Source organism: Cyphellophora europaea (assembly GCF_000365145.1).
Source record: "Cyphellophora europaea CBS 101466 unplaced genomic scaffold supercont1.4, whole genome shotgun sequence".
Taxonomy (NCBI): domain Eukaryota; kingdom Fungi; phylum Ascomycota; class Eurotiomycetes; order Chaetothyriales; family Cyphellophoraceae; genus Cyphellophora; species Cyphellophora europaea.
In genome coordinates, this window is record NW_008481810.1 from 1,417,325 (window position 1) to 1,439,794 (window position 22,470).

The window sequence follows — 22,470 nt, forward strand, 5'->3', positions numbered from 1 at the left end:
CTTGACTACAAGCTGACCGTTTCAGCGATATCAGTTCCCTGACAGGGGAAAGGCGGATTAAGTTGATACATTGGTTCTTGCGAAAGGTGAAACGCACGTCCACGTTGCAGCGAAAGTCGTTGATTTTATCATCTAGGGTAAGGCTGTCAAGGAGAATGATCCCGCAAAATTTGGATTTGATTGGGACCAGCCGACATCATCGCCACTGAGACCGTCCATGTCCATATGGTGTCACGAAGATGAGGCTGGCACGGGAAATCCACCAATATATGATGACGATCGTAGGTTGACCCTGATTTTTAGTTGTCTATACTGACATTCCGGAAGCTAGCGTCCAATGGCACGGCACATTGACCGCAAATATGGAAGAAATGCTTACTCCTGTAGAGCGCCAGGCTTTGATTGTGCCAGGGGTGAACAACGTTCAACACTACAAATTCAAAATCGAAATTTTGATGCGGCTCGAGTCCGCAGAGCTGACATTCCGACTTATCTGCAACGAACGACTATACAACGACAAACTAGACTTCAGATTTGAGTCTTGACCAAGATGCAGAGATTTTCTTTCGCTGCACGGGAGTTGGGTAGCAGTGTGACCCCTTTCTCTCCGACGCGGCGAACAAGTTTTATATAGTTACGTTTGTACACCAGACCGTTTCAACCGCTGCCGGACTGCTCTATCATCGTACTCGTACGAGGTTCACGTTTCTTCCAACGCCATGGTTTGGCAGATTGGGTCCTCCGCCTGCCGGCCAGTCTCCGGGTGCTGCACGACCATTTCCCCCACCCCTTTCCGCTGGCAAGTTCGGTCCGCCACGAGGTGGCCACGCCCCTACAGGCACATTGCCGCCGTCATCCCCGCCTCCGCCGCCGCCAGCATTGCCGTGGTTGTTGTCACTACTCGCATGACTGCTGTCATCATCGATTGATCGTTTCGAGTCTGGATCAGTGCCTCGCCAACACCAAAAGCACCTCCGGGCTCGCAAGATGATGAGTAGCCCTAGTGAGAAGGTGACCGTCATGACGATAAGTATTATTCCTATGACATCGTTTCTCTTCACCATCGGTCCTAGATGTTCCGATGATGTACTGCGCAACGTCAGCAGCCTTCTTATGTCCACCGTCCACGCGTATCCGATCAATTGTTGCAAAACCAGGAGGCTATTGTAGTTAGATTCTGCAAAGTTGCGACCCGTTGGGGCTTACAGGACCACGCTTGCACAGAGAGAATAGATCTCCGATAGGAGGGCCCTCACGACCTCCACCAGTGGAACAGGTAGGAGACTGATAGTCGTGGACGGTGTAAACAGAGAAATTGACAGGAAACGAAGCGACGAAGCGTCGAACTGAAGCAACGCGTCAGTATGCGAATGTTCAGTACTGCAGAGAAAGTTTGGGACGCGGCGACAGGACGGTAGAAACGGGTTTGACCGTACTCGGACCTCATCGAGGAAGGGATAACGATGGGTGTGATGTAAACAAAGTTCCGAATGGGGTTGTAACCTGCTCTGGTGATTCTCATGGAGCCTTGCTTCATCACTTGCAGTCAGGGCAAAGTACATGGGATAGCCGAGACTAGGGGCAGAAGACTGACACGAACGACTGCAAGGGACCGTATCATCGACCTCCTTCTTCTCATGGTTAGACCCTCGTTCTTCGCCAGCTCAGACAGAACAACACGCTCGTGGTGCATCCCGAAGCGCCCGTTCAGACAAAGGCCCACACTACCCCTGTCTTATCGCCTGATCAATCAGTTGTGACTGGTGCCTTGGCGCGTGATGTGGCTTACCGAAGTGCAGGAGCCTACAGAGTACCTAATGCATGGTACATACACCCAGGGTCCACGCCCGCTGTCCTTGTTACTTTGATCTACCTACTTGTTAGAGCAGGTGGGTCAGAAATTCATCAATCAGGGAAGGTAAATTCGTCTTCTCCTGCTTTGACAGGTAGGTGGGTCCAAAGTAACGAGGACAGCGGGCGTGGACCCTGGGTGTAGATGAAGGACCTTGGCGAAACCAGCAGGACGCAGGACACTGAGGTCCCCTCGACAGCTAGGGCAAGACAGCGTTGATTGTCCTTGTGAGATGCACTCGTTCAGACAATCTCCACAAAAGGCATTTCGACAAGCCCTATGGGTGAGGACCGTAGCATCGGTCGGAAGTCGCTCCATGCAAATGTTGCAATCGTCATTTCTGGCCAATTCGGGCCGTGTTGGAGATAAGTCGCAGTCCTCCGGCACCAGTGGCTCGAACAGCATGGTTCGAGGCATGATGTTGTTGCTTTGGTGTAGGAGTTCGCGAGATAACGGTGGGCCGATGGATGACGAGCGATTCGAACTCGGTTCTTGTACAGATCCATCTTTGAATCGGAACAAGGCACCTCGGGTGATGTGCCATACAACGAGCTCTTCAAAGGCATTTGTCCAGCTCTTTGTGGGGATCAAGTCCTCAATAAAGACGACTGACAAAGGCATGCTTGTAGAGAAGTGTGGCTCGCAGCCAGGCAGGAGAGCTCCGAGGAAGACTGACTGAAGCTTGGAGGATGGTGACCACTCGACGTCCACGGCAAGAAGCGAATGGCCCTTCCAGCGTCGAGATAATGAGATTCGGAAACCGTTCCGGATTCTGGCCGCTCGTGGATCAGACTGTGGGCGGAAGGCGTGTTCACATGGTCACCGCTCCAGTATCGACAGCTCGGCTGGTCTCGTCGGCCTTACTTCCACCTGGGACAGTCACACCCATTCGTGCCAGACCCAACCGCATCGACTCGTCATTTCTGTCAGGTTCTTTCAACATTTCTTCAACTAGCTGAAGCCGTCGCGAATATTGCTTGACTCCTCTCTTCTCATCAAGTTCGATCATACAGCCATGCATGAGCATCGAGACTGTCTGCTTGTTCGCGATGGCGAGCAGGCTAACGTTGACAGCCAGTAGCACTAGCAGTAGCACCTTGCTCATCTCGTGCATGCCCATGGACATTCCTGCAGCCCCGTAAGTTAACAGTGTGGAGGCAGACTGCACCGAGGACTCGATAAAGGTCGGCTCACGCAGCCATTGACCTGACGTTGTTGCTTTGAGATCATCCACCACACCCCTGATTCGGACCCAACGATCTTGGCTGAGAAGAACAAGGAGATCCCCCTTGATACCCGGCTCGGATTGGCCGTGCCAACTGGCGGCGGATCGGCGGGCAATGACGATCGAGTTGCATAGCCTTACAAGAACAAGGAGGCCCAGAACGATTAGTGCGGTGCCGTCACCAAGGGCAATGAATACGCAGAAGACCATTATAGTCAGAGAAGGAATTGATAGGTAGGCCAGAGTCGAGATAGAAGTGGTGTTGTGAGAGGCCCACAGCCTTGAGAATAGTCTGGCTCCCAATTGGCTGTCTCCAAGGCATCTAGAGACGGTCAGGTTTGTCAAGGCACCAGTCTTGCTGATTCGCTGCAAAAAGAAAACTGTCGCAGGATTCTCTACTCGAAAGACGTAGCCCGTGGTCAAAGCAGCTACAGCAGGATATTCTGCCTGATTGAGTTGTGTTGCAAGTGACTGACGATGGAGACCAGGGCAGATAACGAGGGAGTCGAGGAGAGTAGCGCCTCCAGTGAGAGCGGTCCGGACGCCCACAGTGGAAATATCAGCAAGTACAACCATTCCAGCTGCGCCGCCCAACGGAAAGGTGACCTCCGGACGCCACAATGGTGATTGTCTGAGCCAGTTCAGTCTGCCTTGGAGCTCGCTCATGATTGCGAAGAAGCGGAGCTGGGTTGCCGGAAGTCAATGGCAAGGCTGAATGATTGATAGGCGGCGATTTCGTCTGTCTCTCGGCTCGGTGGTGTTTAAATCTTGATTGACCGCGTTTTGATGAGGGCGAATCCTCTTGAACAGCACAATCGATGTGGTACGGCGATCTTTTGATCCATTCATGTGCGGGACGAGTTTTGGAAACGCAACAAGGGACTAGAAGTCGCGCTCCAGCTTGTCAGACTGAATTTGAACGAGGCACACACGCGCCAGAAGCGGGAGGTACACGTACAGCATATCCACACAGGTACACCAGCGGCAGGCTTCGCGCTGAAGTATCAATATGGACAGACGACCAATGACAAGAGAAGCCTGATAGTTGAAGTGGTGACTGATGAACTTGGCCTCGAGATCAATAGACCACTTTCGCATCGAAATACCTCTTCCGCCGTTGCCCCGCTCTGCTTCCCCGTCGGCCTCACTCGCCTCGCTCTTTCACCGACATGGTGTGAAACAGAAATTTGAGTGCCAGCCAATGCAGACAGGAGCTGGTACAGTAATCTCAAGCCTCCAAAGGGTAGTGTTACTTCCTTTATAGGTCGTCTCGGTATATCCCGGAGGCGACTAGTCCTACCCGACATTACCGCGGCCGGAGTGCTTCATCCGAGGCTTCTTTGACCTCATCTATCGTCAGATCCTGCATGGTATAGTTCCAACAGCCTTCTGACTTGCATCTCCTGCCGAAGCTGGTGTCCGGGGAATCCGCCAAGCAGAAACTACCCCGGAAGATTTGCCGCCCCGGGTGGTGTCCCGCTGCGTGGGCGGACTATAACAATGCTCAAGATTTTAACCAGGAATCCGAGGCACAACAGATGAAGCATTCCCAGCGACCCTTTCCCAATCAAGTCTTGGACTCGCTGCGTGACAGCTAACTTCCACAAAGTAATCGAGCCTGCTGACTGGGTCCGTCAGTACTTTCCTGGTCTCAATCACAGCAGTCTCACCTATCAACCAGAACCTACACCAATATCGACCGCCATGTCAACTTCTACCAACTCAACACCCACCCCTCATGATATCGATGTCCTCATCGTCGGCTCAGGATCTGCCGGCCTCGCCGCTGCCACATGGCTGTCAGTTCTTGGCATATCATCTCACAACCTTGAGGACCCGACGTCCGGTGGCGTCACCGTTCTTGAGAAGCGTCCTGGGCCCATGACTATGGGCCAAGCAGATGGTGTGCAGTGCCGCACTGTCGAGATGTTTGAGTCGTTCGGCATATCAGAAGAGCTGCTGAGGGATGCGTATCATGTGCTGGAGATCGCCTTCTGGCAGGACTCCAAAGACGGCAAGGGCCTCAAACGAGTCCGCTACAGCGAGGATACGAAAAAGGGCCTCAGTTGGCAGCCGCATGTGATCTTGAACCAGGCAAGAGTGAATGGGCTCTTGTTGGGCAAGATGGCAAAAGAAGGGGGCATGAAGGTGCAATACGGGTGGGAAGTCAAGCATGTCGAGCTCATTGAGAATGGTAAACGTGTCAAGGTCGTTGCCGAAAACCTCGAGGGCCAAGTCCAGGGTGAGTGGAGGGCCAAGTACGTCCTTGCCTGTGATGGTGCCCACAGCAACGTTCGCCGCGCTATCGGCTACCAGATGATCGGCGACACTACCGACGCTGTTTGGGGTGTCATGGATGTATACCCTCGAACAAACTTCCCCGATATCAGGAAAAAGGCCACTCTGCATACCGACGAAGGCGTCTTGTTAATCATTCCTCGCGAGGGCGGCGATTTGGCCCGCTTCTACATAGCGATGCCTCCCGGCACGAAGCCTAAGGAAGTCAAGCTAGAAGATCTGCAAGAGGTTGCGCGCAAGATCTTTGCGACTGGAGGATACCAGATGGATATTGCCGGCACTTTTTGGTGGAGTGCCTACTCTATCGGACAGCGACTGGCTTCGGGGTTCAGTCTCGGCAACCGCATCTTCCTCACAGGCGACGCTTGCCATACCCATTCCCCGAAGGCCGGCCAGGGAATGAATGTGAGTCTGCAAGACGGTTACAACATCGGCTGGAAGCTCGGCATGGTTCTCAAGGGCCAGGCCGACCCCTCACTACTCCATACATATGACTTTGAACGCGGCAAAGTTGCAGCAGATCTCGTCGAGTTCGACAGAAACTGGACCAAGACCATCGCGAAGCACACCGACCCCGAGTCCGGTACTACCAATGAAACGGCCATCAGCGACGCATTTATCAAGACGGCAAAATACACTGCAGGCCTGACGTCGAAATATGAGCAGTCAAGTTTGACTGACGCCAAGGGCAGCAAACAGGAGCTCGCCACGGAAGTGACGGTTGGCATGAGATTTCCGAGCTCGCAAGTTGTGAGGTTCTGCGACGCAAAAGCTATGCAGTTATCGAGAGCTCTGAAAGCCGATGGCAGATGGAGGCTGGTGATCTTCGTCGGCGATCTTCAGGAGAATGGGAAGAAAGCCAGGCTGGACAAGGTGAGTTTTGCCTACACCGGTGTGTAGGGTTCACTGACCCAGATACCCAGCTCGGGGAATACCTGGACTCGGCCCAAGGCCCAGTGCGAGCCGCAACACCTCTCAACGCAGATATCGACAGCGTTATTGACCCTATTGTCGTGCTCCATGGCAAGCGGCACGCTACGGAGCAAGAACAGATCCATCCATTCTTCTGGCCTACAACAGGCAAATGGGGCATGCGAGGTAGGAGCCGTTACCCCTAGCCTACACTTCGATCATGCTAAGTCTATCAATAGACCTCCACAAGACCTTCGTCGACGATGAGAGCTATAATTCAGGACACGGTCATGCCTATGAGAACTGCGGCATCGACCCCAAGCACGGCGCCCTTGTCATTGTCAGACCTGATCAATGTGAGTCGAGACACAACGAACCCATCTACACGTAGACTAACGAACTCCTAGACGTCTCCAAGGTCATCTCTGTCGACGACCACGCCGCCATTGGCTCATTCTTCGCTGGCTTCCTGAAAAGACCTGCATCTACATTGCCTAATTAGCGCAGAATGTAGCTCTCTATCTCCATCACGCGCACAGCAATGGCGTTATTTGTTGGACATCATAGTGCTGCAGAGCACAATATATAACTTACACCAATCCAGCATTTTCCTCTCTCATCCCAGCAGCACGTTCCAAGACTCGTGCCTCGCACTCTCCATCATCATGGCCTGGTCTGCAGTCCAGACCAAGCCCTCATCTTCCCTCTACCAACGACTCAAACACAAACCACCTGTCACCAACAGCCCGTTCACGATCAGATGCTGCGCCAGCACCCACGCCACCATGTACAGATACTTGGGACTGAAGACGGTCCAGATGAACAGATGCTCCCGCAGCACGAAGCACGCCACCATGACAGCACACGTGCTGCTGGCGGCAAAGACGGTGAGCCGGACAAAGTGGTCAAACGCGACTTGCCTCACCCTTCCCTCGCCTCTCCTCGAGACGCTGCCCGCCGCAGGTACCTCTTTGCCACGCACCTCACCAGCACCCTCTTCAATCTCATCCTCTCCAACAGCCAGCGCCGCCTTCCCCACCAACAGCCTCGCCGTCGCCACACTCCACCACACGGGCCCCGCCCAATTCCCCGCAAAAGTCAACACCCCCACCGCGACAACATTGTAGCCACCCACGCCGTTATACGCACTACTCAGATCCACGCTGCTGATGGCGTTGGTGCCGCCCATGGCGAAGAACGCCACAAACTGCATCACCAAGCCCAGCAGGCCGAGCTCGGTCGCGCTCAGGTGTCGCAGGGCCGGCGACACCTCCAGCAGCCGCACCTGCGCGTACCACACGAGGAACAGCGGGATGTTCTCCGTGCGCGTCTGCATGATGAGGAACAGGGCTAGCACGTCGTGGAAGACAGGCAAGAAGCCACTGGCGCTGGGGCGCTGTGGCCGTTGCTGCTGCCGCTGCTGCTGCTGCTGTTGTTGTTGGCCGCCCCGCCAGGGGATCTCGTAGTAGATGGCGCAGGCCAGCAGTTGCACCAGGCCGAAGAAGGCCAGGCGCGCGAGGTTCAGTAGTGGGTAGCCCTGGGTGAGCTGTAGGACGGGGCGGAGTGGCAGGACGGAGCGCACCAGCTCCGGAGCGTCGGCGGCGGTGAAGGCGATTTTGAAGACGAGCGTCGACATGCTGACCAGCACGGGTAGGGCGCCGAGGTGGCGCGACTGCAGCCACGAGGTGGCGCGGGCGCTGAGGTTGCGGGAGTGGACGCTGTAGGTGACGAAGATGAGCGTCCAGAGGAGGTAGGGGTTCGGGAGGACGAGAGTCGTGAGGAGGGAGGGGGCGCCGGCGTATTTCTGGCCGGTGGTGCGCCAGCGCTTGGTGAGGCCGGAGAGGAGAACGGTGAGGGCGAGGGCGCCGGCGGCGCCGACGTGGCGCGAGGAGTGGCTGGGGTCGTGGAAGCGGGATGTTTTGAGTGTCAAGAGGCTGAGATACAGACCGGAGAACCAGTACCAGAATTGGTGCTCTTCTTCGACGTAGCTGGAGGCGAACATCGTGATGGCGTAGAGGGTGTTGAGGAGGAGGAAGAACAGAGAGGAGAGAGTGGCGAGCTGACCGGTGGACGATGTGAGCAGCGGACTGATGGCAAGGACCAGTGCAGACAGCGAGATGATGCTGCCGATGAGAAGCTTGTTGGTGTCATAATTCGAGGCGGTACCGCTGAGGGCGTTTTGGGCCTTGCGAAGGAACCTATCGAGGAAGAGGGCTGCTATTTCGCTGTCAAAATCGTCGGCCGCATGTGCTGCATGGGTTCGTTCGATCTCGGTCCAGAGGCACGCTATTTCTTGGGCATCGGAAAGAGCTGTTGCACAAGCATCGTCGTCTAGTGAGGATATGTTGTCAAACTCCTTGGGGAAGGTGGCATGGGCAATGCGGGATATTTGGCGGGCGTTTTCGTAGAGCAGGCTGTAGCGGTCGGCGGGATCAGACCACAGAGCTAGCATTCGTGGGATTATTCGGCCAAGGTTGTTCAAGGGAACTGGGAAGTCGAGGAAAGCGGCCAGGGTGGGCGCCAAGTCAGATTGCTCGACCGTACGGTAGAATGAGAAGTCCTTTTCAGGTTCGATGGGACAGGCACTGCCAAGGAAGGCGTTCTTCAGCTTGGGAGAGATGAAAGTAAGCGCAGTTGACACTTCTCCGGCCGAGTTTGCGCCGTGATTCCCGGCCTCGTTCATGCCGTGGTCGCCAAGAAGCACAAGGAGTGTTGAAGACAGATGGGCTTCTGACTGGATAGCTTGGTACACTCTTTTGACGATACCATCCATCTCAGCCTGCTTAGCGGGCATGTTTGGCCCCCCTGGCCCCGTCTTGTGGCCAATGTGGTCGAGGCCTAGGTAATGGAAAGTCATGGCAGTCCAATCGTCGTTTTTGAGTTCCGTGTCCACGTGTCTCGTAACATTGTTGTCGACTTCTGTGAAGTCAGACACAAAAAAGCTTGTGGTACCATCGGCCCTGTCAAAGAAGCCGGGAAAGAGCCTCAGCCATGTGTCATCTCCGTACATGAGCAAATTGCCAGTACCCTTGGCTCTGAGTTGAGCAAGCCATGAGTCTTGTGTGGCCAGTGTCGACGTGGTGTCCGACTCAGCGAAGTTGAGCACGAGATCGACAAAGCTAGGCACAGATCCCGTAGTGATGGCTTTGACCCTCGGCATGGTGATTGTCGGTGGACTAGCATGCCCTGTGAAGGGGATGGCGGCCCCCTCCCGAACCAAGCTCTGCGTGAAATGGAAATTCGAGGCATTGCCATAGACAAAGTCACTACGGAGCGCGTCCACCACCATGAAAACCACTTTATTGAATGGTGGTGGACGTCGCACTCGCAGACTGTCGGGCTGCCATGTCGCCAGCCCAGGAATGAAGGCCTTGTATGGGAAGAATCCCGCTGCGAAGATGGCGATCGCTGCGACCAAGAGTGCGTTGGCTAGTAGGATAGTGGCCACTCGGAACGTTGATGGCATTTTCCTACTTCAGGGGCTGACCTCTCTCTCACAACCACATCATGGGGTTGGAGTCTGCGCAAAGAATTCTGGCGACTGACCCTCTGCTTCGGGCGCTCCAACGGTTAAGTATGTTTGCACGGAATCTGCTCCCGTCGAAAGGCATAAACGAGACAGCCCCAAAGAGCAAGACGTGGCTCGCATGTGCCAAGAAGGGACGTTGACCAAGTCTTGGCACAAGATGTGAACATGTTACATATATGCTTGTATCTCGACACGACCGTGACGACTGTGGCAGCCACGTTTCGGGACTGCACAAGTCGTGACGATAAATCACAGTTCTCAGGCAAAACTAGCCCCATGCGATATGGGCAAGATGTAGAGAAAACGTTCAAGCTATTCTTCAGTAGAGAGCTTTCGGCGAGTCACTAAAACTACGCGTCCTCCGCATACGTCATGTTAGTGGACGCGCCGACACGTGATTTTTGCACGGTCTCCAAATTGGCCAGCAGCTGCGCCTACGATTCTTCCAGACCTTTGTTTCCTCGAGCGGAAAGTAAAGCGTCGTCGCAGAGGCTGAAGCGCAATGGCTACGTCGATGTGGCAGGTTACCTGAAATCAAACCGCACCCTAGCTTTTAGCTGGGCGAGACCTTGCATCATGGCGCATATACACTCTTTTCAAATCGAGCCTATACAGCGCTTCACCAACCAGGATGCTGCCATCCGGCGACCTCGTGTAGGCGCAATCCAGAGACTGTGATAAGGAAAATTAATGTCGCGCAGGAATTCACTTACTTCTCGTACGATGAAGAGCACAAGTTCAGACTCGATGCCTCCAGCCTACGATACTACTACCCACCTAGCTTGCCCGCAGATCTGAGCAAGGGCTTCGATACATTTCGCCAGCTAGACGATAGTGCCGATGACCATCTAGACGGGCTTTTGGATGCAATGATTGCCTTCGAGCGCGGCAAGGGTGCAAAGACTGAGGTCGATATCATAACATGGCGAGGCATGATGACCAAGGTGTGATGGATCCGAGCAGTCGTGGACATGGGCTTATGCGCGGTGATAGATCATGACGGTTCCCTTCTCCCACCTCGACGAATGGGAGATGAACGCGACATTTTTCCAAGACACAATATTCATCGAAGAGAACCATGCCAAAAAGCTGGACTCCCGCCAAAGGCAGAACAACTCGGGTGCACATCGCGGAAACATGTCCCAAGACCTGATGAGTTTCTGGGGATACAAATTTGAGACCATTTCGCTGATGCCCAAGCCGTGGTCCGAAACGCCGAGAGACTACCTCGAGAGCCGCGAAGACGAAGTGGTCAGCAATTATGCCCAGTACTGTTCCATTGTCCGTACCGGCTTTGGCAAGACCAAGCTTGTCATTGGTGGTGAAGTCGACGCGGTGGAGGCCTTCAAACCCGAGGATAAGAGCCAACCCATCAGATGGATCGAACTGAAAACGACCGCCGAGCTTGGCAATGACCGAGACCTGGTCAAGCTAGAGCGCAAATTGCTCAAGTTCTGGGCCCAGTCGTTCCTCCTTGGAGTACCAAAGATCGTCGTAGGCTACAGGTCTCAGCAAGGTATACTGCAGCGTCTGGAGGAGATCGAGACGCAGACCATTCCAGAGAGGGTCCTGCGTGGGAAGCGTATGTGGGATGGCCAGACCTGCATCAATTTCACATCCAGCTTTCTTGATTGGCTCAAGTCGACAATCACAGGTGAGGGTACTTGGCGGATTCGAAAACGCGAGAAAGTACCCTTCCTCGAGGTCTTCAAGGTTGAACAATCCGGCACGGGGGATATCTTGTCCAAGGCTTTCCTGGATTGGCGTATGCAAGAACTCCCTAAAGTTCCAGCTACTGTCGATGCAGATGGACCGAAGCCGACACAAAACGGCCAAGCTGCAGATGCTGCATCCACAGCTGCCGATGCATTTCATCCTGAGCCTGCTCATGATCCTTCAGTCAATGGCGATGGGCTTGATGCACGGAAGGCCGAATTATTAGCTGCCATTCATGGGGCTGCCGATCATAAGCCGCCTTAAAGCAACCAATTCAGATCTGAAGTCGATTAAGAACCGTCATCCAGTGTCTGCGATGGGGGTCAGGAAGGCACGTCGACCTTGTGAATGGGTAATTCCTCCTGATGCTCCAATGATTCAGTGCGTTGGAGATATTCCAGCTTCGCTTGGTGCTTCCTGCGACCTTGAAGAACTTTCTTGTGACTGTTACTGGCAATATGAGTTTCCCACTCTTTGTCAGTCATCAAGAATCTGTCGCAAACCTCACAATGACGCCGCACACGGAGCGACCTCTGTGGACTCTCGTCGCGGACCTTGCTAAACATCTGCTTGGCCAGATCAGACAGACTCGAGGGCTCTGGCAGGTCCTTTGCGTGGAGGAAAGCTCGTGCTATACCCTCCGCTTGGGGTACGAGGTGGGAATGGAACCGACTCAGATCTGTGCCATCCAACAGCAAGAGCCTGTCGGACACCCCGGCCTGCTTCAATGACTTGGCGAAACTCATTCGGATATAACGCTCCTGACGCTTTGCGTACCGCCGTGTGCCTGCTTTGACGGACTCGAGCGCATCCTGTGCCAAACGTGATACTTTGGCGTCTTCCAAAGGTTGAGGCTTGGATAGCTGCTCGGCAGCCCAGGACTCCATCTCCTTGTAACCAATAGAGACCCAGATGCCTTTGGACTTATCAATGTCCGTACCTTCAGTTCCAAGTTTTTTCTCTTCTTGCTGTAGCTCGAGTGCCTCTTCGAAGAGACCATTCGTCACCATCTCTCCAACTCGCGAGTTCAGCCGCTGTTTCAGCGCAGAGTCCTCTGCAGCAAGCCACAATACCAAGGGATCGTAGCGCAGCAGCGACTCCCCACCGCGAGCCTCCAGTCCCTGTCCGGCACCTCCGTCTATAACTTGACCATTGCTTGAGACCTTCTCCCTCTCAAGAGCCTGCTCCCGATAGATGTCACTGACGCGTCGGCCCGTGCGCAAGCAGATCTCCAGACTTCGCTGCACCCGTCGCCAATCTTTCGGATGCCAGCTCCGCGCCATCTCCGGATCCAGCCTCTTTAGCTCCTCATACATCTCTTCCGGGCTCGCGCCCAGTATTGGCCACCGTTTGATCCCCTCTTCCACACTACCCATATCATTTCCCAACGACGACGACTCCAGCGCCCGTTCCTCCCCCTCTTCACTCTCCGCCTCGTCCTCGTCCCGCAGCATCCCATCCCGCACCACCAGCGCATGCATATAGTACCCCGTCCCACCCACCACGATCGGCACCTTGCCCCGCCCCCGCACCTCGTCAATCACGCGGTCCGCCTCGCGCACGTAGCGCCGCACCGTCCACGGCGTCTCCGCCGGGCCGATGGCGTCGAGGAGATGGTGCGGAATGCCTTGCTGCTCCGCGGGCCGCAGCTTGTTCGTGATGACCGGCAGCCCGCGGTACATTTGCATGGCGTCCGCGTTGAGGATCTCGCCGTTGAGGGTCCGCGCGAGGGACAGGGCCAGCGCTGACTTGCCGGTGCCGGTGGCGCCGAGGATGAGGATTAGGGGCGTGAGGCGGGGGGAGGGTGCGGGCGGAGGTAACGTGGTGGTGCTGCCTGACATGGCGCGGATGGAGGTGGGGAGGCGGAGGAGGGATGGGGGAAGGGAGGTGAGGCGGGCGTGCATTAGGGTCCAAGCATGCGGGTGCTTCAAATCGCCTGGCGGCGGGGGAGGGGGGGTCGATGGGCTAGCTTGGACTTCGGTGCGAAGACGCGGCCTACGTTGGCGCGTCAGTGTACAAAAGTGTAGTCGACGGGTAACTTTTTTTTTTGGTTAAAGCGCAGTTGGGGTCATTGTTGGAGAGACGAGCACCAGGAGATAGACAGGAGTTAAGATAACCTGGGGCACAAATTCTTGACGGCGAGGTCCGGCCGACAGACAAGGACGGTGACGCCTTCATCACGCCTTGCTCCCCAGGATGTAACATATCTTAGTTAGAAATACGCTCTAGTAGTCGTCGGGTGAGTCACTGTTCTTCCCCATACACGTGGTATCAGGGTTTCTTTCTTCCCGCCTTTACCGATACTCTCTCTTAATTCTTCCCTTCTGAATCTTTTCCACACTCCGCCTCTCCCTCCCTTCCTCATCCATCACCTGCACGACTGCAACCCACCATGGGTTCCGCATCAGCCCCACCCACCATCAAAGTCAGCTCCCTCTCCTACAACTTTCCCGACGGCAGCAGCGGACTCCGCGACGTGAAGCTCTCCCTGCCCGCGGGCAGCCGCACGCTGCTCATCGGCTCCAATGGCGCGGGCAAAACCACGCTGCTGCGCCTGCTGTCCGGCAAGCGCATGGCGCCCGCCGGCACGGTGAGCATCGCTGACGTGGACCCCTTCGCCGCGGGCCTCGAGGGCGTCACATACCTCGGCTTGGAGTGGGTGTTGAATCCCATCGTGCGCACCGATATTGAGGTGCCTACGCTGCTGGACTCGGTCGGCGGTGCGGCGTTCCCAGCCCGCCGTGATGAGCTCGTGCGTGTGCTGGATATCGATCTCAGGTGGCGTATGCATACCGTGTCTGACGGCGAGCGTCGGCGTGTGCAGCTTGCTATGGGCCTGATTCGGCCGTGGGATGTACTGCTCTTGGATGAGATTACGGTGGACCTGGATTTGTTAAGTCGGAGCAGCTTCTTGGAATGGTTGAGGGGTGAGACCGAGGCGCGGGGTGCGACCATCGTGTATGCAACTCACATTCTGGATAATCTGGTCGGGTGGCCGACACATTTGGTTCATATGGCGCAGGGCCGGGTCAAGGAATGGGGAGCTATGGAGAAGTATGATGCGGAGAGCGACAAGTACAACAACAGCGGCAACAGTAGGTTGGGGGAGTTGGTTTTGCGATGGCTGAAGGAGGATCTGGCGGAGAGAGGTCCAAGAGGAGGTAAGGGGGAGGGTGCAGCATATCAAAACCTGGAGGGGCTTGGCGGCTATGGCCTGGAGAAGAGAGCTTGAAGAGCAGAAATACTGGCAAGGGAGTTCCGAGAGGGTGGTTTGCTTTAACAGTGATACCCCGTCGGCCTTCAACAAGGTCGAGCAATGCTTTGGAAATGGAAAGTGGCTGTCGATTTACCATCGACCACAGGCCTTAACGCCTGTTCTATGAGACGTGAAGAGAAAATGATTATTCACGGTTGTACGCCGTCAATGAGACATTGTACGTCTATACGAAGAATCCTCACCGAGCTGTCCGCAGATGCAACTGCCAGGGGGATCCCAGGGCCATCTTTGTCTTGGCTCGGTGCAACAAGTCTCCAGGCAAGCCGATTGACTGTCGTTGCTGGACAATCGCGTGCTGGCAGTGTCAGGCTTCCAACCAGTGCCATACCTTCACCTGCATCGATGAGGTGAACGGACATAGTCCCGTCGTCTTCACCCGCAGCAAGGCAGACGACGTTGCTCTTACTAGTAGCTGTTATTGCCACCGCAGTGACCGCTGTTTTTCGGCTGATTGTCTGCGACAACGCGAATTCCTTGTCCGGCTGCTCTTGAGCCCATAGTTTGATTGACTTGTCTCTCCCAGCAGTTGCGAAGAAAACCCGGCTCCCTTCAGGGCACCAGGCAGCATCGAGAATCATCCTTGAATGTGCTTTTGGGTTCGATTGCAGTAACTGCCAACTCTGCGAGGCTTGCGTTTGCTTGAATATGGCCCACTGCCTATCTCGACCGACACTCAAAAGGAGACTGTCCGGACCCGGCGACCAAGCTAGACGGGTCACTGTAAGTGTATGCGCAGACAGCGGCGGCCGTATCTCATCCCATGTTGTTGTGTCATATAGTCGGATCACTGCGTGATCAAGCGAGCTTGCTTTGCATGCTGTGGCCAGAGTGTGACCATTTGATGCCGACTCGGAGATCTCATAGCCGTGGCCGTACAGCTTCTCGCGTTCAGGCCAAAGAGTGTGTCTGGCTAATAGATCTTCCGCTGGAGGCTCCTGAAGCTGTTCGAATGAAGCGCTATTATCAACTACTGGTGCTTGATCAAAGCCGTTGGATTCGGGAGCATCGTCGATACCGGCAGCCTCATCCATAGCCTTGTTGGACAGACCGAGTACTGGAATGGATGCAACTTCGGGGAGAGATTCCTCTTGAGGCTCCTGCACTCGACACAAGCGCTCGAGCAGTCTGGCAGTTGACTTAGGTTCGTCGAAAACTCGTAATAGCTTCTCATCGGCACCAGAGGCAAATTGACTCCCAGTCGTACTTGAGACGCAATTCAAGTCGTAGCCATGGATCTGTGGTCTCGCGAACTCGTGCCAAGTCCGTTTTGTACCCCGTCGCCATTCTGCGTGGAGGCGTGTAGTCTGGTCAGATCCAGTAGAGAGCAGATAAGAGCCGTTCGGAGCCCAGGAGATACCATTGGCCGAGCCTACGTGGCCAGTGACAGCTGTCTTTTGCGTCCAATATTGCTGACCCAGATCGAAAATCCATAGCCGCCAGCCTCCGGTGCGTCCCAGGCAGGTTACTGCATTGCCTTCCGGTGACCAAAGAGCATTCCAAAACCCACCCGCAGAGCCTGTCGCTGTGGTCGCACCCTTTTGGCCGCTTATCTCGCCCAGCCTGGTGACACTGACCCAGATCCCGGACGATGGATCTGGCTCCCAGATAGTGAGTGACCCGTCCGCTGAGGCTGTGAGCAACTGTTCAGACTCGGGACTTGGGTTCCAGGCTGCGGAGTAGACCCAGTCTTCGTGACCAAGAAGCAATGCCTCGAAAGTGATCGCGAAGCTGTTTTCATCAGCGGATACCGTTTGTACTTTGGCAGTCAGTGAGCCTCGGTCCACAGCAATGTCAGCATTATCGCGAACGATGCCGTTGGGTTGTTCTTCTCCAGAGCTGAACTTCCACAAACGCACATATTTGTCCGCACTTGTCGAGGCTAGCAGATAGGCCCCGGACTTCAGGCTTCGAAGTGACAGGCATCTGATCCAACCCTCGTGACCGCTCAAGGTTGCACAGTGCTTGACCTCGGGCTGAGTACGGAGGTGGTTCAGGGCGTAGACATATACATCGTTCCTCGTACCTCCCGCAACTAGGAAAGCGGAGTTGGTTGAAGCTGAGTCTCGGAAGTGGCCGAGTGCGAGGCTGAGCGGTATGAACCGGGGTTGAGTCTTTGTAGCGCTTACAAGAGTGAGTCCACCGTCTTGCCAACGCCAGAGTTTGATGACAGAGTCGGCGCCACCAGTAGCTAACAGTTCTCCGTTCACAGAGGTGGCGATGCAATTGACGGCGCCTTCGTGCCCCTTGACCGTTGCAGTACAAGACCACTGGTCTTCCTCCCCTGCTGTCCAGATCCTTACCTCACCATCTGCTGATCCCGACACGATGATCTCACTTAAGTCATGGTCGTTTGGCTCTTTCAGGAACCGAATGGCCGTGACTTTCGCTCCATGACCATTCAAGAGCGCGTAGATCCCGCGGACGTCCTCGTCAATTGGTCTCCAGAGAGCGATATTCTGATCTGCGCCATAAGCCAAGATGCCGGAGTGACTTGACCAGTCAGATGCGGCGCTGTGGCGATTACCGCCAGTACTGATATACTCCGCGGCCGCCAAACTATCCATGGCTCCTGGAATGGTGGCCGTATCAGAGCAAAAACTTTTGAGATCGTGGATTTGGGTGACGAGGCTGTATGACGAGGCTCCGCCATTGACCTAAGCCTCATTTGGCAAAGCGGTATTCAAAAGTGCTGGTGCTTCTGGACAGAATACGAGACCTCTAGTATTTCAACAGGGTAGAGGAGCTCTCCGAGGGCAGATAGCGTAGTCCAATAGGAAGGTGGCAAGCCAGAGGTTGAGCTTTCAAAGTTCTAGAGTAGTAAAGCAGAAAACTGCTATAACGCTGTATTGACTATGATGGGGTGGCAACACTAGACATGGCACAACCCAAGCATAATGGGGTAGTACCTCAAATGAAAGAATCTAATACATTTTAGAAGCCATCTCAGAACGTTATCGTTATCTAACACCGTGGGGGCAGCAACCGATATTATGACTAGATAATGGGTAAGAAGGATCTCAGGCAGTGAAAGCTTGGCACAGTTTCGTTTTGTTTACGCGCCGTACGAAAGCATGAGCGCACCTTTAAATGATCTGTTCCGATTGTATCTGCACTTTGTACACACTCGCCACCACTCGAGAACGTCGCTGCGAATCTCGCGACCATGGCGCCTCCTGCTCGCGTTCCCTCTCAGCCTGATCTCTCACCAACTCACAGCCTATCAGGTTCCCCGACCCGTACTGCGCCTGACCCTGTCCGCCGCAACCTCTTTTCCGCGCATCTCTCCCGCCGACCCGCCTCGTCACAGTCGACAACCTCTCGTCCCAGTTCACAATCTCAAAACGCCACTCAGCCACCATCTTTACCGTCACAGACCCGCAACATCTCACCCTTCACCTCACCACCTCGCCTGTCCCCAACGCACCCACTCCCACCCTCCTTCAACGAAACTTACGACCCAGTCGTCTCACCCCACCGCTCACTATCACCTCGTACAGTCGCTACGCTCTTCCCCTCCTCCTCTGTCGTCGCCCTAAACCCGTCCACCGGCCGCCCCATCCTCCCCAACCTACCTACGCTCCCGGCGCGCCTGCGCCTTTCCGACTCTGACGACGATGACGAAGAAGAGGAAGACGACGACGACGAAGAGCACGACGACACACGCGGTGACGCCCAGTACCACGATCCTGTCTCCGGCGCTGAAGCGTACATGCAGCAACGCGGCCCATATGGGCAGCGCCCACCCGGCTCAAAACAGCAACAACAACACACGTCCGCGAATCCCTTGTATCCTGACGACTCTCCCTCCGCCAGCGCGAGCGGCAGTGCGCAGCACGACGCGCTGGTGACGGACCTGATGAGCCGCTATCGCGCAAGACGACAGCAGCAAGGCCGCTCCAGCACGGTGGCGAATATGAGGCCGCTGCAGGCGCACAGCGCGGAGCGGGTGGTCGAGGAAAATGAGGAGGCCGAGGAGGAGGAGGAGAGGGCGGAGCTCATGGCGCACTTGATGGGGAGGCTGCGACGGGAGGTGGTGCGGGTGGAGGAGGAGGGGTGGATGTTTGGGGACGTGGATGTGGGGGGTGCGGGAGATGGGATGGGCGTTGCTGGTGGAGGATTGGTGAGCGGAGGGGGCGCCGGCACTGGGGTGGGTGTGGGAGTCAGCGAAGGCTAATAAATACCTTCTAACGAGATGGGATATGTGACATTAGCGGTCATTCAGCACGGGCGCTGGGGAAGATTTATTGCCTCGGCCGTAGACAGTCGATTGGAGGTGTATCAATACCACGAATCTAATGTGTGTGTATTCACCCAAGCCTTTCTCCGTTCGTTGGTGATGTGCATGTACGTATCGCTTAACGCTCACTCGATATGCAACAAGGTATGTTCCGCTCACGCCTGAAACCCGGAGCTCTAATCTAACTCCATCGCCGCTGGCGCGGACGGTGGCTTTGCCTGCACAGCTGGCTTCGGTGTGGCTGCCCGCGGTGTCCCTCCTCGTGCCTGCCCAGCTGCACCACCGCCGCCTCCAAACATCATGTTGCTCATCATGTCAAACAGCGGATTGCTGCCACCCTGCTTCGGCATCCGGATATTGAACCATATCTCCCCAACGTTAGCCAGCGCTTCCCCCCAGAATTCCTCCACCTCCTTCAGATGGCCGGCGTAGTGCTTCGCTAATTGTCGGAATAATCCAGCGTCATTCTTTTGTGCGGAGAGCAACAGTAAAGCGAGGAAGTTGAGTAGAGGAATGGATGGGAAGATGCGGACGGAGGATTTCGCCGAGTCAATCGACTGCGTGGGCAGCGACGTGTTGGAGGATGTGAGAAGAGAGGTAAATTGCGCAAGAGCTGTGGTGGCGGAGGCGAGGTTTCCGAGCACGAGATACGGAAGTACTGAACGCGATGCGTACAACGCCGCGGTGTGGGGAGAGTCGGCGGTATACCACTGGTAATGTAGACTGGCAAGGATTGGGGCACTGGACGGCGTGCCAATGAGCAGGTGGCGTTCGGCATCATAGGCTTCGCCTTCTATTATGCCTGTTAGTAGGTCCTAGGCGAGTAAGGCGCTATACGCACCTTCGGCGTAGAGCTTGCCAACGGCGTTGTGTAGCTCTGGATCGCCGCGCTCAAGCTCCCCAAATTTGCCAGACCAATTGATCATTTCTTGCACGAAGCGCTTGCGCGTCGGCTCATCTTTCTGGAAGGCGTGTAGGATTTCAAGAAGGCGCTGCTTGTTCTCCTCCGTGCACTCGTATTCGCCTTTTGTGTATACATCATTCAATAGCATCATCGAGAGATCTCCCCCGGAGCCGCCTTGGCCAGCTTTGAGGAGTAGTAGCGCGCCATTGTATAAGACGTCGGCGGCGGACTTATAGTCGGTCGATTTGAGGTATCGTGAGGTGATCACACGGAGCTGCTGGTGGGCTTCATAGTAGTTGCCTTCTGCGATGCTGGACGAATGGTAAGCGGGTGTCTGAGAAGAGCAGGTGGGCTTGCGTACCGTTCTTGCTGTCGAGCGATTGTCTTCGCAATCTTAGACGACATTGTCTTACGGGCTGTCGAGATGGAAGACCGGACGCTGTAAGAATACCCGCGGTCGCAAAGCAGTCTGAATGTCCCACCTTGGTTGGTGAAGCGCTTCCGCTACCTCTTGGAGGGGAGGCAAGCCACCTCGGACTACGTCACAAGCCACAAGGCTGACAGTAGGCTTGGCGTTTGCCTTGTCAGTCGGCCATCAAGTCAGGCCTCCAGCAATGAGTCTACTACAGTCAAACACACTTGCGGGAGCAAACCTCAGACGCGCAGTATATGGCTGTCAAATTTAACTCCTGTGAGTCATGCTCTAGCTCGGCTCCTTGACCTACGTGCTCCGTTGTACCACTACAAAGCGGTACTTAAGCAATGGCTACGGCTTCAACCCAAAGCTGTGGACTGGTCCGTCCATTCGACTTGAGTCCTGCTCTAGGATCACATCTTCCGTTGAAAGAGTCATGAAGCACTTGTACACCGACAAGTTTCAAGCTAGAGTGGAGCAGTTGATGAAGACGCACCACTGCCCCGGGATTGCCGTTGCCATAGTACAGGAAAATCATGTCGCTTCAGCGGGATTTGGACAAGCCAACACTGAGACGTCTGAGCCCTGCACAGCCGATACAATCTTCGATATCGCGTCAGCCTCGAAATCGTTGACTGCTGCATCAGTGGGATTGCTGATTGAGGACGAGTCCCACCCAGACGTGCGATGGGATGCAGTCATGTCCGAACTATTACCAGATGATTTCGTGATGCCTCATCCAAAGTACACTGCTGAAGTTACGGTCGAAGATATACTGGCTCACAGAAGTGGAATGCCGGGGTAAGCGTGTCCACAGAGACGAGATCGCAACCACTGACCTGAAGAGACACGACCTATCGTATCTAGGTATCGGATCTCCTAAACCTGACGACGCTCGCTCTATAACAAGAAATCTTCGCAATCTACCCTTAGCTGCCCCTATCCGAACAAAGTACATGTACTGCAACATGATGTACACTGTGGCTACGCACCTAGTGGAAGTAAAGGCCGAACAGAGCTTCGCAGACTTCCTGCAAGCTCGTTTCTTTGATCCCCTGGGCATGGACTCGACTTGCCTTCAGCCAGCAGCTGCACGAGCCCGGGGACTAGGTGACAGAATCGCAACCGGGCACCACTGGGTGAAGAAGAAAGGCTACAGTCGATTTCAGACACCAGATTGCCCAGAAGCACAAGGCGCAGGATCTATCATGACAAGCGCGAACGACTTCATCAAGTATGTCAAGGCTTTGATGAACCAAGAAGGGCCAATCACAGAGAGGCTGTACCGTGATCTGATCCGCATGCGCACCATTGCCAATCCGAACACTAAGTGGTTGCGGCCTCATACGTCGGCAGTGATATATACTGTGGGTTTGGAGATATACTGGTACAGAGGACACATGATCGTTGGGCACGATGGATCGATCGCTGGCTTCGGCTCTCGCTTCTTCTTTCTCCCAGACCTGAAATTCGGCGCTTGTATTTTCGGTAACTCAAGTGATGCAGCGACAATCACAGGTATACTGAGTCGAGAACTAATTGACATAGTTCTTGAGGTACCAGAGAGCGAGCGATGCCAAAGTAGCAAGCACGGCATCCCTACTAGGTTCATTGAGCCATCTAACGCGCCGCCGAAAGCCACCAAGTCCGAGCCCAAGCAATTGTATGCCGAAAAGCAGAAGCCAGTCAAAAGAAATGCCCAAATTCAAGAGTCAAACTCGGAGGCGGAGGCACAGGTCCTCGATCTTGATGCTTACACCGGTCGATACTGGAATGCTGGCTATCATACGATGATTGTGGAGATCAAGAACGATAAGCTGTTCATCGATGCCACCGATCGCTCCTTTCCCCTGACGTTGACCTTCGAGCACGTTTCTGGTCAGACCAAGTACATAGCACGTGAGACATACGTTCTAGAAGGTGGCAACAATCCTCTAGATACCGAGTTCGAGTTACACGACAACAAAGCAGTGAGAATGGGCTTGAACTTGGAAGACGAGGAAGGCAGGATGATTTGGTTTGACAAGGTCACATAGCTCTGTATTTGAAATGAGGTGTTGCTCAAGTTGTCAAGATGAATGCATTCAGCGATGGCTCTACGGTCA

The 22,470-nt window shown here is 54.9% G+C and overlaps 10 protein-coding genes across 10 annotated transcripts; 5 read left to right on the forward strand and 5 right to left on the reverse strand.

The window, feature by feature from the left end:
- Positions 1–2,663: 2,663 nt before the first annotated feature.
- Positions 2,664–3,743, reverse strand: HMPREF1541_04771 (uncharacterized protein; the record flags this gene model as incomplete). Its single annotated transcript, XM_008719115.1, has 1 exon — positions 2,664–3,743. One exon carries the CDS (start codon positions 3,741–3,743, stop codon positions 2,664–2,666), a length of 1,080 nt encoding a protein of 359 aa, XP_008717337.1.
- A 1,038-nt stretch (positions 3,744–4,781) lies between these two features.
- Positions 4,782–6,789, forward strand: HMPREF1541_04772 (uncharacterized protein; the record flags this gene model as incomplete). Its single annotated transcript, XM_008719116.1, has 4 exons — positions 4,782–6,248; positions 6,299–6,473; positions 6,527–6,643; positions 6,695–6,789. 4 exons carry the CDS (start codon positions 4,782–4,784, stop codon positions 6,787–6,789), a joined length of 1,854 nt encoding a protein of 617 aa, XP_008717338.1.
- Positions 6,790–6,993: 204 nt separating this feature from the next.
- Positions 6,994–9,753, reverse strand: HMPREF1541_04773 (uncharacterized protein; the record flags this gene model as incomplete). The annotated part of the gene is made up of 1 exon (XM_008719117.1): positions 6,994–9,753. One exon carries the CDS (start codon positions 9,751–9,753, stop codon positions 6,994–6,996), a length of 2,760 nt encoding a protein of 919 aa, XP_008717339.1.
- Positions 9,754–10,392: 639 nt separating this feature from the next.
- Positions 10,393–11,796, forward strand: HMPREF1541_04774 (uncharacterized protein; the record flags this gene model as incomplete). Its single annotated transcript, XM_008719118.1, has 3 exons — positions 10,393–10,470; positions 10,518–10,760; positions 10,810–11,796. 3 exons carry the CDS (start codon positions 10,393–10,395, stop codon positions 11,794–11,796), a joined length of 1,308 nt encoding a protein of 435 aa, XP_008717340.1.
- Positions 11,797–11,855: 59 nt separating this feature from the next.
- Positions 11,856–13,373, reverse strand: HMPREF1541_04775 (uncharacterized protein; the record flags this gene model as incomplete). Its single annotated transcript, XM_008719119.1, has 1 exon — positions 11,856–13,373. One exon carries the CDS (start codon positions 13,371–13,373, stop codon positions 11,856–11,858), a length of 1,518 nt encoding a protein of 505 aa, XP_008717341.1.
- A 551-nt stretch (positions 13,374–13,924) lies between these two features.
- Positions 13,925–14,764, forward strand: HMPREF1541_04776 (uncharacterized protein; the record flags this gene model as incomplete). Its single annotated transcript, XM_008719120.1, has 1 exon — positions 13,925–14,764. One exon carries the CDS (start codon positions 13,925–13,927, stop codon positions 14,762–14,764), a length of 840 nt encoding a protein of 279 aa, XP_008717342.1.
- Positions 14,765–14,937: 173 nt separating this feature from the next.
- HMPREF1541_04777 (uncharacterized protein) lies at positions 14,938–17,373 on the reverse strand (the record flags this gene model as incomplete). Its single annotated transcript, XM_008719121.1, has 1 exon — positions 14,938–17,373. One exon carries the CDS (start codon positions 17,371–17,373, stop codon positions 14,938–14,940), a length of 2,436 nt encoding a protein of 811 aa, XP_008717343.1.
- A 599-nt stretch (positions 17,374–17,972) lies between these two features.
- Positions 17,973–18,983, forward strand: HMPREF1541_04778 (uncharacterized protein; the record flags this gene model as incomplete). Its single annotated transcript, XM_008719122.1, has 1 exon — positions 17,973–18,983. The coding sequence occupies one exon, from the start codon at positions 17,973–17,975 to the stop codon at positions 18,981–18,983; it is 1,011 nt and encodes a 336-aa protein (XP_008717344.1).
- Positions 18,984–19,222: 239 nt separating this feature from the next.
- Positions 19,223–20,355, reverse strand: HMPREF1541_04779 (uncharacterized protein; the record flags this gene model as incomplete). The annotated part of the gene is made up of 3 exons (XM_008719123.1): positions 19,223–19,839; positions 19,888–20,261; positions 20,312–20,355. 3 exons carry the CDS (start codon positions 20,353–20,355, stop codon positions 19,223–19,225), a joined length of 1,035 nt encoding a protein of 344 aa, XP_008717345.1.
- Positions 20,356–20,801: 446 nt separating this feature from the next.
- On the forward strand, positions 20,802–22,401 carry HMPREF1541_04780 (uncharacterized protein; the record flags this gene model as incomplete). Its single annotated transcript, XM_008719124.1, has 2 exons — positions 20,802–21,166; positions 21,213–22,401. 2 exons carry the CDS (start codon positions 20,802–20,804, stop codon positions 22,399–22,401), a joined length of 1,554 nt encoding a protein of 517 aa, XP_008717346.1.
- Positions 22,402–22,470: the final 69 nt, after the last annotated feature.